The sequence below is a fragment of the Pseudonaja textilis genome, chromosome Z (genome assembly GCF_049901715.1).
Source record: "Pseudonaja textilis isolate UNSWEBS1 chromosome Z, rPseTex1.2, whole genome shotgun sequence".
Classification (NCBI taxonomy): Eukaryota; Metazoa; Chordata; class Lepidosauria; order Squamata; family Elapidae; genus Pseudonaja; species Pseudonaja textilis.
In genome coordinates, this window is record NC_142008.1 from 63693184 (window position 1) to 63706032 (window position 12849).

The 12849-nt window shown below is 41.1% G+C and overlaps 1 protein-coding gene across 6 annotated transcripts in view; it reads left to right on the top strand.

Annotated features, from left to right (window-relative positions):
* The window catches only part of BBS9 (Bardet-Biedl syndrome 9), a 365750-nt gene that overhangs the window by 98740 nt on the left and 254161 nt on the right, over positions 1-12849 (top strand). For all 6 annotated transcript variants that reach the window (XM_087917940.1, XM_087917939.1, XM_087917936.1 and 3 more), the window contains 2 exons: positions 4429-4482; positions 10144-10240. In XM_087917940.1, the coding sequence (XP_087774066.1) occupies positions 4429-4482; positions 10144-10240 (151 nt within the window). The remainder of the gene's footprint in view (positions 1-4428; positions 4483-10143; positions 10241-12849) is intronic.

The following is a 12849-nucleotide window of genomic DNA, read 5'->3' on the forward strand; positions in this document are numbered from 1 at the left end:
AATAATTTCTTCTAACAACCGGTTCTCCGAACTGCTTAGAATGTTAACAACCGGTTCTAGCAAATAGGTGCGAATCTGTAGAATTCCACCCCTGTTTGGGCCCCATTTAGACATTATCATTTAGGGGTGTACTCACTTTGGTTGCCAGTAGTTTAGACATGGCTGTTTGTTGCGTTATTTTGAGGGGACTGCACATTTACACTGTTATACAAGCTGTATACTTACTACTTTACATTGTAGCCAGATGTCATTTCTTCAGTATTGTCACATGAAAAGATATACTTAAATATTTACAAAATGTGAGGGGGTGTACTCACTTTTGTGAGATACTGTATGTAGTGATCTCTCACTTATAGTGCACTCCTCTTTGTGTTGATCTGTTTCTTTTGAGCAATTTGTATCCATACATCAGTGCATTCCAGTCATGGGTTTCATCCCACCAGGTTTCTGTAATGGCAACTATGTCAAACCTACCCTCATGTATTATTGCTTCTAGTTCACCGTTTGTTCCCCAAGGTTTGAGCATTTGTATATAAGCATTTAAGAATTTTATGCTTGTCTATGGGTATGGTTCCTGCATTTCCTAATTGTTGTTTGAGTTTTTCTTTTTTCTCATCACTCCCTAACATATTGTTTGATTTATTTTCTAGGTATTTATGATTAGTTTTGTGTTCTAGGAATTCTAAAGATTGGTCACCCTCCTCCTTCAATTTTAGATTAAAGCCCTTCTAATGAGTTGGGCCAGTCTTTTTCCGAGTATATTTTCCCCTATTTTTGTGAGGTACCTTGCCAAGAGTCCTTCTTTTAGGTTATGTAGACCATAGCCCAGAAAACCAAAATGAACAAGTTACAATGTTTTTGACTCATTTGCTTAATTGAGTTTTCTTTAGTTTTAGGATCAGAATTAGAAAAGATCATGTTTTAAGTCATATATGTGCAGAATTACTGAGAATTCAAAAGGGTTCCCAAATTTTTAAGCATCACAGTAGAATGTTCTGATATAAAGTTAATAAATGCTCTCATGTGGGAGAATGACTAGGACTTAGTTTGCTTATGCCTGTAACTTTTCAACTACAGTTATACACTAACAGAAGGAAATGACTTCCAATAATAAACTGTTAATTATGATTCATACGATTATGTTTAATTTTATTCTTCAACACAGTGACTTAATTTGTAGATCAGCAAAATACTGTTGATATAATATACTTAGACTTCAGCAAGTTTTTGACAAGTTAGACCACAACCTACCATGTTTCTCACAAAATAAGGCTGGGGCTTATTTTTTTTTGACCCCCCCCCAAAACGGCTAGTCCGTCTTTTGGGGGGGTGACTTAATTCCCCCCCCCTTGCATCCTTGGGTGGGTGGCAACAGCTTGGATGTTGACCTTGGCATTGGTGGGGCACTTCATATCGGGAGACCTTTCGCCACCATTGCTTTCCCTTCTCCCCATGCTGCCGCGGCATTTAGAGCAACGCTGTAGCATTTGGCACAGCCATGTGTGGCCAGCCAGGGCTCCTCCCTGTAACCGGAGCCCGGCAGAGACACTCGGCTTCAGGCGCTCCTGTTGCCGCCTTCCCTTCGCCTTTGAAGGCAAAGCCAATTCTTATAAAAGCGACACTCTACTACCAGTACGACAAAGCCTCCTCTGCCCGAGAGGGCAGCCCAATCCCACGTGGGGAGGCAAATCTCCCAGGGCCGCAGTGCAGGATCGTCCCACCCTGGAAGAAGTGCCCAGCCGCCATCCCTGCCTGGCGCTGGGCAGAGCGTGAAGAGCTTCACCTGGGGCGCCCAGCACAGCTGACAGGTGGGCCCTCCTGCCCAGCGGCATAGCTCTCGCCAAGGCAGTGAGTGCCTCCCCGCCAGGCCCTCCACTCATCCCGCCAGGGCTGCGCCACAGCTGTGGAGGCTGGGCAGAGCTGGGAAAGCGAGCCGCGGGTACGCACCCGCCTACCAAGCGAAAGGGCCGGGCTGACCCAAGCTTGGCTTCCTTCCCAAGTCCCTCCAGCCTGAACATCCGTGGACAGGGAGGCAAGGCGACAGCCTGCACCACATCCTCCGAGCTGAGCTCCGCCGAGTGAGCACCTCTGCCCGATGCCCATGCCCCTGCAACATTTGGAGTTGCTGGCGCATTTGGAGATGTGTGGGGACGGGATGGATGAGGTGTGGAAAGGACAGGCGGCTTCGGGCTCTCTGCTGGACCTGCCGGCCAGGGAAGCAGTTCCGCTGTCGCCTCGCCTCCTTGTCCGCGGACGGGTGGGTGCTATCACTGCCTCAGGCAGCCTCGCCCAGTGGCCCCTTCAGGTTCGGGCTGGAGGGACTTGGCTGCACCAAATGCCCCGGCGTTGCTCTAAATGCCGTGGCAGCACGGGGAGAAGGGAAAGTAATGGTGGCGGAAGGTCTCCGGATACGAAGTGCCCCACCAATGCCGAAGTCAATGCAGGCAGCACCATATCCGGGTATGCAACAGAAGTACTTCCTAACGGCAAGGCGCCCCTGCCATTCCCCCCCATTTTGCATGTTTAATAAAGGCCTTAATTTGGGGGGAGTGGCTTAATTTGATTTTATGCCTATAAAACATGCTGGGACTTCCTATTGGGGGAGGCCATATTGTTGGAAAAACACGGTACTTCTTAGAAAGCTAGAAAAAACGTGGGATAGATAGCATCACCATCAGATGGATTTGTAACTGGCTGACAAACTGTATTCAATTAATAGTCTTTAATGGTACTATATATACATGGAGGGAAGTAAGCAGTGGGGTACAACAAGGTTCCATCTTAGGCCCAGTATTCTTCAATATCTTCATGAATAACTTAGATGAGGGAATAGAAGGGGAACTTACTAAATTTGCGGATGGTACTAAGCTGGCAGGAATAGCCAACCCCCTAGATGATAGGTTCAAGATCCAGATGGATCTTGACAAACTTGAACACTGGGTGCTATCTAACAAAATGAAATTCAATGTAGAGAAAAGTAAAGTCTTATACTGAGGCAAGAAAAACCAAAAGTACACATATAGACAGGGTGAAACCATGCTTAATAGTAGTATCTGTGAGGGGGATTTTGGAGTCTTAGTGGACAATCAATTAAACATGAGCCAATAGTGTACAGCAGCAGCTAAAAAAGACAATGCAATCCTAAGTTATATTAACAGAGTGATGTAATCAAGATCAAGTGAGGTACTAATATCAGTCTATAAAGCCTTAGTAAGACCACACCTAGAGTATTGCAGTTTTTATCACCACATGATAAAAAAGATGTTCAGACTCTAGAAAGAGTGCAGAGAAGAGAACCAAGACGATTAGGGGCTGGAGGCTAAACATACGATGAATGGTTGCAGGAACTGGGCATGGCTAGTCTGGTGAAGAGAAGGACCAGGGGAAACATGATAGCAGTGTTCCAATATTTGAGGGGCTGCCACAGAGAGGAAGGGATCAAGCTATTTTCTAAAGCAACCGTAGACCAGACAAGGAATAATGGATGGAAACTCAACAAGGAGAGATTCAACCTAGAAATAAGGAGAACTTTTCTGATAGTGAGAGCAATGAACCAGTGGAATAGCTTGCCTTCAGAAGTTGTGGGAGCTTCATCACTGGAAGCTTTCAAGAAGAGACTGGACTGCTGGCTGTCAGAAATGGTTTAGGGTCTCCTGTTTGGGCAGGGGGATCGGACTAAATAACCTACAAGATCCCTTCCAACTCTGTTAATCTGAAATCTAAATTCAGTGGAAGCTGCTCCCTATTTTAGAAGCCCTATCTAAATTCTAGTTTTTACCAAAAGCTATCCATTGCCCATCCACAAGCTGTTCTTTTTGCTGTCTCTAATTCAGACTTTATGCAAAGCTATGGTTTATGCTGACCACAGTGTAGAATTTGCAAAAGTTAAAACTCAGATCTAGAAATGCTAGTTCATTTTTGTTTTCTATTCAGTAAGCACTTGGCTTTATATATTGAATCCTTTATCATAAAAACAACAGTGTCTACTGGTAAACAATGTGTGGAATTATAATTAGTCAATTCTGATGTCTATTCAAAACATAAATACATTTTCATAAGGGCTACAGTGGTGTTTGAAATGAATCACTGGCTCTTTCTTCCTAATTCTTATGCTAAAATAATTAAATTAGATTTGAAATATGTTCTAAAATTATACATTTTAATTATTTTACCTTTTTATATGATTTTTCAAAACAATTTATAAAGTACTATTTTGAAATATTTAAGTGCCTGTAAATTACATTTTTTTGGCTTGGCTATGAGACAAATCTAGGAATACACTGCTTGTATATTTTTCTTTTTAATTTTTAAACAGTTTTATTTAACTTAATCTTGTCTTGTTTCATTATTTTAAATATAGTCATCTAATAGAATAATGTTTCCTGTATCATAAACATTCCTGACTAATTCATTATGTTTTGTTTACAGCAAGCTGTTGACAGTGAAATTAAAGCAGGGGTGATTCCTTCTGTGACGATAAAGGTATTAGCATGTTTAATAAAGTTATCTAATCCATTGCATAAATTATGTAATATAAACATAGAGTTGAAGATTGGTATACAGGAATAATTAAAAAATTTACAGAAATATTTGAGTGATTTAAATTGTTTTTATTTTGTATTTTGGAAAATAAACATCAGATGTAAACACTGTTTAGAACAGAAGTCCCCAACCCCTGGGCTGCGACTACTACTGGGCCTTGAGCTGTTCAGAACCTAGCTGTGGAAGTGGCAAGTGAGCATGGGCACACATCCTCACTTGTGCATGCACACTCCATTTGTGCAATGGCATGTGTGCCTGCTGCTTCTGCAAATGGAGCTGCATGTGTGCACCTATGCTTGCCCACCACTCACACAGAACCATCCCCTTGTCTTTCCATACCAGTTTACAAAGCTGTAAAGGTGGGGGAACTCTGATTTAGAAGTAAGGTAAGAACAATGATGGTACCATTCAGATATTTTGTAAATTTAATTTTAACATAGAATTGTTAATTATCTTAAGTGAGCATTTCTATTTACAAAGATGTCATCTTTTCTTGAGTCATAGTTAGGGACCTGCAATGGCTTAGATCCATAAGAAGTTCCTTATTGTGTTCTTGTTTTTCCTTGTTGTTGCCCTGTGAATATGCTAGGAATGATAAAGAGAAACATTAGCAGTGATAAAAGGGATTATGGGCTTTTAATTTCTATTACCTCTTTCTGTCTGGTGTTCACTTTCTTTGACCCTGTACAGAAAATCCTCAACTTATGACCACAATTGGAACTGGAATCTTGATCATTCAGTGAAACAGTCATTAAGGCATCCTTATCATAGCTTTACTTAATGACTGTAATTCTGCCACTCCTGGTTATGGTTGTTAAGTGATATTGCAGATGATTAAGCAGAGGAAGTCCCAGGTATGGTGTTCAGGGTGCCTCAGGGTTTTGTGGCAGACCTTCAGTTTTGCTCAGCTGAAAAACTTTCCGATCAAAATTGAAGCAGGATTTTCAGCTCATATATGACCTGCACTGGGCCTCCTGGAGCTTCCCACATACAGGTGAAACTCAAAAAATTAGAATATCATGCAAAAGCTCATTTATTTCAGTAAGGCAACTTAAAAGGTGAACCTAATATATGAGATAGACTCATGACATGCAAAGCAAGATAGTTCAAGCCATGATTTGTCATAATTGAGTTGATTATGGCTTACAGCTCATGAAAACCATAAATCCACAATCTCAGAAAATTAGAATATCGTGAAAAGGTTCAATATTCTAGACTCAAAGTGTCCCACTCTAATCAGCTAATTAAGCCATAACACCTGCAAAGGGTTCCTGAGCCTTTAAATGGTCTCTCAGTCTGGTTCAGCAGGAAGCACAATCATGGAAAAGACTGCCGACCTGACAGTTGTGCAGAAAACCATCATTGACACCCTCCATAAGGAGGGAAAGCCTAAAAAGGTAATTTCAAAAGAAGTTGGATGTTCCCATAGTGCTGTATTAAAGCACATTAATAGAAAGTTATGTGGAAGGGAAAAGTGTGGGGGAAAAAAGTGCACAAGCAGCAGGGATGACCGCAGCCTGGAGAGGATTGTCAGGAAAAGGCCATTCAAAAGTGTTGGGGACTTTCACAAGGAGTGGACTAAAGCTGGAGTCAGTGCATCAAGAGCCACCACACACAGACGGATCCTGGACATGGGCTTCAAATGTTGTATTCCTTTTGTCAAGCCACTCCTGAACAACAAACAATGTCAGAAGCGTCCTACCTGGGCTAAAGAAAAACAGAACTAGTTTATTGCTCAGTGGTCCAAGGTCCTCTTTTCTGATGAGAGCAACTTTTGCATCTCATTTGGAAACCAAGGACCCAGAGTCTGGAGGAAGAGTGGAGAGGCACACACTGCAAGTTACTTGAAGTCCAGTGTGAAGTTTCTACAGTCTGTGTTGATTTGGGGAGCCATGTCATCTGCTGGTGTTGGTCCACTGTGCTTCATTAAGTCCAGGTTCAACGCAGCCATCTACCAGGAGATTTTGGAGCACTTCATGCTTCCTTCCGCAGATGAGCTTTATGGGGATGCTGACTTCGTTTTCCAGCAGGACTTGGCACCTGCCCACACTGCCAAAAGCACCAAAACCTGGTTCAATGGCCGTGGGATTACTGTGCTTGATTGGCCAGCAAACTCACCTGACCTGAACCCCAGAGAATCTATAAGGCATTGCCAAGAGAAAGATGAGAGACATGAGACTGAACAGTGCAGAAGAGCTGAAGGCCACTATTGAAGCATCCTGGTCTTCCATAACACCTCAGCAGTGCCACAGGCTGTTAGCTTCCACGCCATACCACATTGAGGCAGTAATTGCTGCAAAAGGGGCCCAAACCAAGTACATACTTTTCAAAGGTCTGATATTGCTCTATGTACAATCCTTGTTTTATTGATTGTATGTAATATTCTAATTTTCTGAGATTGTGGATTTGGGGTTTTCATGAGCTGTAAGCCATAATCATCTCAATTATGACAAATCATGTCTTGAACTATCTTGCTTTGCATGTAATGAGTCTATCTCATATATTAGTTTCACCTTTTAAGTTGCATTACTGAAATAAATAAACTTTTGCACGATATTCTAACTTTTCGAGTTTCATCTGTATCTCCGACACTCCCCATGCTCTTTCCATATCATTCTGCTTCTCTTTTCTCTGCTTGGATGAAGGAGATACCTGCCAAAACATTTCTGCTGCCTTCTATGGATCCAGTGAACAAACATCTTCACTGGAGGCAAGAAGGTATTCCTTTCTGCCCTTGCATCCTGCTACAGAAGATTGGTTGTCTTCCAAGAAACTTCCTTTGACAGGATGAGGAAATGGAGCTAAAATATTCAGGATTTCCATTTCATTTCTGCATCCTATTGTAGGAGTTCAGCTGTCCTTGGAAGTTGGCTGTTTCAGCCAATCTCATTGCTGAGAGGGAATCCTTCAGGCAGGCAGCAGTAGTTTGCAATCTTCCTTGCAGTCTTCCCTATTGACATTCAGGGAAAGCCAGCAAAGAGTGGAAATAGTGATCATGTAATTGTGGGATGTTTGGCAACTAGTCATTAGATCAGGTTGCCAAGCACCCAGATTATAATCACATGACTATGGTGCTAGTCATATAATGTTTTGCGGAGACCAAATACGATTTAAGGGCTGTACAGCAACTTCTCAAGATTGTTATTAATCTGTTCTGTCATTACCCAAATGGTGATAAGTCAAGGACTGCTTGTATTCACTATATAGTGGTGTGGATTTGGGCCCAAAATAGTGAGAAAGGAAATTTATAATGATGAGAATTTTTAAGAAATAAGCTTGGTATTTTTGTCCAATAGTATCCTAAACTTTGAAACTTTTCCTGCTTTGACTTACTGACTGACTTGGTTAAGAAGAAGTGTACTGGGAGTTGAGGTGGAAAAGAACAGGAGAATTCTAATTTCAAAACCCTGGATTTGAATAAATAACATTAGATAGAATATAAACCTATGCTGAAATATATACATGACTATGTTCTTGTATGTTATTAATCTGCACGTAGTACCCCATAATGTCAAAGTGAAAACAGAATTTTAGAAAAGTCTGTAAATTTATTAAAAAGAAAAAAACAGAAATATCACATTGGCATAAGCATTCAGGCCCTTCACTGGGTAGTTTATTGAAGCACCTTTGGTAGCAATTACAGCCTCAAGTCTTTTGGGGCATGACTCAATAAATTTTGTACACCTAGATTGGGAGATTTTTCTCCATTTTTTCTTGCAAATCATTTCAAGCTCAATCAGGTTAGATGGTGATCATTGATGGACAGCCATTTTCAGGTCCCTTCAGGGATGTTCAGTTGGGTTCAAGTCAGGGCTGTTGCTGGACCACTCTAGGACATTCATAGAGTTGTTCCTAAGCCACTCCTTTGTTGTCTTGGCTGTGTGTTTAGGATTGTTGTTATGTTGGAAAGTGAACCTTCATCCCAGTCTGAATGCTGTGGAAAAGGTTTTAATTGATATCCCTATACTTTGCTCCATTCAGCTTTCCCTCAACCCTGACCAGTTTCCCAGTCCCTGCTGCTGAAAAACACCTCCACAGCATGATGCTACTATCACCATGCTTCATTGCTGGCATGATATTGGGCAGGTGATGAGCAGTGCTTGGTTTCTTCCAGAAATATCATTTAGAATTGAGCCAAGCAGTTCAGTGTTGGCTTCATCAGATCAGAGAATCTTATGAGTCTCCTTCGGCTACTTTTTTGCAAACTCCAAGTAAGCTTTCATGTGTTTTGAACTGAGGGGAGGCTTCCATCTAAGCACTCTGCCATAAAGGCCAGATCGATGGAGGGCTATAGTGATGGTTTTCCTTCTGGAACTCTGTCCCATCTCCACACAGGTTCTCTGGAGCTTAGTTAGGTTGACCATTGGGTTCTTGATCACCTCTCTTGCTAAGGCCCTTCTTCCCCAATTGCTCAGTTTGACTGAATGACCAGCTCTTGGAAGAGTTCTGGTTGTGCCAAGCTTCTTCCATTTGAGAATTATGGAGGCCACTATACCCTTTAGGAAGCTTCAGTGCAGCAGAAATGTTATATTGTAGCCTTTCCCAGGTCTGTACCTTGTAATAATCCTGCCTCTGAGCTCTACAGGCAATTCCTTTGACCTCCTGCTTTTGCTTTGTTACAATATGCATTGTCAGCTATGAGGCCTTCTATAGAAAGGTGTGTGCCTTTCTCGATTATGTCCAATCAATTTAATTTGCCACAGGTCAACTCCAAGCAAGGCGTAGAAGCATTTCAGCAATGATAAAGAGAAATGGAAGGCACCTGAACACTTTCAAGTTTTGTTGCAAAGGGTCTGAATACTTATGTTAATGTGATATTTCAGCTTTTCCTTTTAATAAATTTACATTTCTAAAATTCTGTTTTCACTTTGTTATTTTGGGGTATTAAGATAGATTGAGAAAAATGTGAATGCATGATATGTTTGTACATATATATGCATATGTGCATGTGTATATACCCCCCCCCATACATCTCTCTCTCTTTGTCTCTGTGTGTACACATACACATAAACATACATATGGAATGGGAAGAGAAATTAAATGATAGATGTAATGATGCCAAATGACAGCAACATCAGGAAGCAAGATTACGAGAAATTGGAGAAGTACCACAATCTGAAAGAGAAATTGGAGAAGATGTAAAAAAACCGAAACTGGTTACAGTGGTGGTAGGAGCACTCAGGACTATGACATCTAATCTGGGAGAATGGCTCCAAAAGATTACAGGAGTAACATCAGTGCTCTCTGTCCAGAAGAGTGTATTGCACAGAAACCCCAACCTTCCAGTAGACAACCAGAGATCGGGGAAGACCCATAAGGATGACAAGTTAATTTTTTTTTATGTATGTGCATCTCTCTCCTCCCACCCCCTCTCAATGTCTCTGTTATCACTCTCTCTCTCTCTCTGCATGTGTATGTGAACATTGCTTGTATGTTAATCCCCGAAGAAGTACTAACTACTGATTTACTGAAGTGATGAAATTTTTGAAGTTCTAAATATTAGTTTTATAATTATAAGTTTATAAGTTTTATAATTATAATTTATTTAAGTAATATTTTATTATTGTCTATAAATATCTTTTAAATATTTTCATTCAACAGATTGAAGTTGAAAGCAGACTACCAACACTTACAAAATTAACAGTATGTGTCCCATGTCCTTTAGCATTGACCCAAAATTCCTTCATTTTCGAATTAGGTAAATGCTTATTTTTCTATGATTGTTTGATTAATTAAACATAGTTTAAACTCTTCACGTAGGATTTGTATAATTTTTTCTATTTTTTGTGTATTTATTTTCTATATTTTTAAAGATCAAAAGTTAAATAGGTTTAAGTAGATAGAAGTTTCTGAATTATATCTCCATTTTTCTTTCTTTTTACTTTTATTTATTTCATATGGCATACCCGAATGCAACATTAATGCATCTGAAAAGAGCCATCATTTTTATATTTGTGGTGTTTCTTCTTGCTGGGAGATCTTTGTGAGGTCCAGCAGTCAGAATATGTAGACTATTTTGATGTGACAAACTCAGGTTGCCCAGGTTGTACCACAAGGAGGTGCACCACTTTGCTACATCTTTCTACTGAATTTGATTGATCTGACCAATATTAATCTTTTTTCTCCAATGGGTATTCAAGACAAGAAACAAAACTTTAAAATTATACTCCAGGGTACAACTTGAAAGAAAATCAGTACAAAATGTTTTACAATTATATACATAATTTTCAAGATAAATAAATATACAGTAATAAATATTAGAAATGCCATGAAACATTTTACCACATGTAGGATATGTAAAAAAAGTCAAACTACTGAAAAGATATATACAGTACAACGTTGAAAAGTTTTAGAGATTAAAATTGAAATCAAACCACAAATTTTCTTACTAGGTATCTAAGTAAGCATCAACAATTTAAGAAAACTTCAACTAGAAATATCATGATTTAATGAGATACGTGTTTGCAGATGTGAGAGTAAATTTTGCCCAGCACTGGAAGAAAGATACAATTCTCCTATGAGCTGTTCAGAGCATCCAGTAGTGGGGGAGGTGCTTCAGTCTCTGCACGTCTAGGCTGGGCTTAATTTCTGGAACGCTCCTCCTCCTCTACGGGACTCCAGTGTTCCCCAGTTTTGGCTCAGCCTCGTGAAGGATGGGCAGTGCTTGTGATTCTTCTTTGGCTGAAACAGGAAAATTCGTTTCTTTACTCGCAGGTTTGAAAATTGATTTTCTTGTCTTTAGGACTCTTTAGCCTCCTAATCCCATTATGATCTCTCAACGTTGGCTCTTTAACATCAGGCAGTTGGAGATTGCTTGCATTACAGGGAAACGCTATTTCGTGCCCCAAAGCGGAGGGAGGCTTCCGCGCCCCCTCCCCACAACCGCTTTTTCTATCCCTGACAGATAGCCGCAGAGTTTCTTTCATCTGAACAGCAGCGTGAACTCTTTGCTCACAATGAAGTCGTATCGCTTTCCTTCCTCCCTCTGAACGCTGCCTGGGGGGGTGGAAGATTTAAATGCTTAGTTCCTTCCACCCTTCCCCACTGTTTAGCCTTATAGAAAGAACCCTCAGAGGCTACTCCTTCACACGGTGGGAGGCCATTTTTTCTTACAAAAACCTCGTGACCACGCTGACTGTATTTCATTTCATGCTGTGAGGTACTTTCTTTCCCAAGCAGAGGTTTCTCTTTAAGAACACTCGGGATCATTATACCCTCGTCTTGTTTTTACTACATTCGAGGCTATTCCTACATTTAAATTGTTGGCTTAACCCTCACAGCCCAATCCACCCAGCGGCACAACAGCGAGCACCTAGGCCTGTGTCTGCCTTTGCAGGGAAGCTGTTGAAGCCCTCTACCTTTATCAACTTGGGCCTTTATGCATTCTCAATTTGGCTGTTTGGTTTTTCAACATTTTAGCCTCGTGCTACTTAATTGATATTCATATACATATAGATATATATATTAGTGAATAATAATAATAATAATAATAATAATTATTATTATTATTAGGTATAATATTTTAATATCAATAAAATATTATTACTGAGATACGACTCATTATAGATAGGTATTTTAAAAAAAGAGAAAAGGGGGGGGGGGATAAAAAAAATCATCAGGGCAACCGGTCTGTTCTTAGATCAGGTCCCTGGACGTGCCAACCGCCTTCACGGTATTGCATTAAATAACAAGCATACTGTAATTCCTTCAATAGAAATGGCAGGCGGTAGCAGCCCTCAGACCTCATCCTTGAAGGTCAAAGCCAAATCTCAGCACAAACCCAAGCAGGCTAAAGGGAATTCTAAAGCTTCAGAAAGGGATGCCAACAGGTGCCATAAAGCATTAGAAAAGCAGATAAGTGCACACAGGGCCTCACAGCACTTTCCCTCCTCCAGTCCAGGTCCGTCTACTTCTTCCCACCCTCCTCCTCCCCTAGATCTCTCCCTCTCATCCAGGCGCAGCTTGGCTCCCCAAAGCCAACAGGTCCAATTACCTGGAACACCGACCATGCGAAGGGCTCCCGAAGCTACATTCACTCCAACGGCTGCCAGTCTTGGACAGGACGATACTCTTTCAGAGGAGGTTCCAGAGAGGATGAAGGCCTGGATGGAGCTGGCAATCTGCCAGGGAATCGCAGCAGGTCTTCAACACACAGTTCTGACCAGGGAACATCCTGTAACTGCTGATTATGATTCCCAATTGCTGAGGTCATTGACCAGGTGGGAGCAACACTATACCCAGGTACATTTACAAGGGGAAGCACCCTTCCAAGGGCTGACTGAGGAGGAGGAGGAGGAGGAAGAAGAG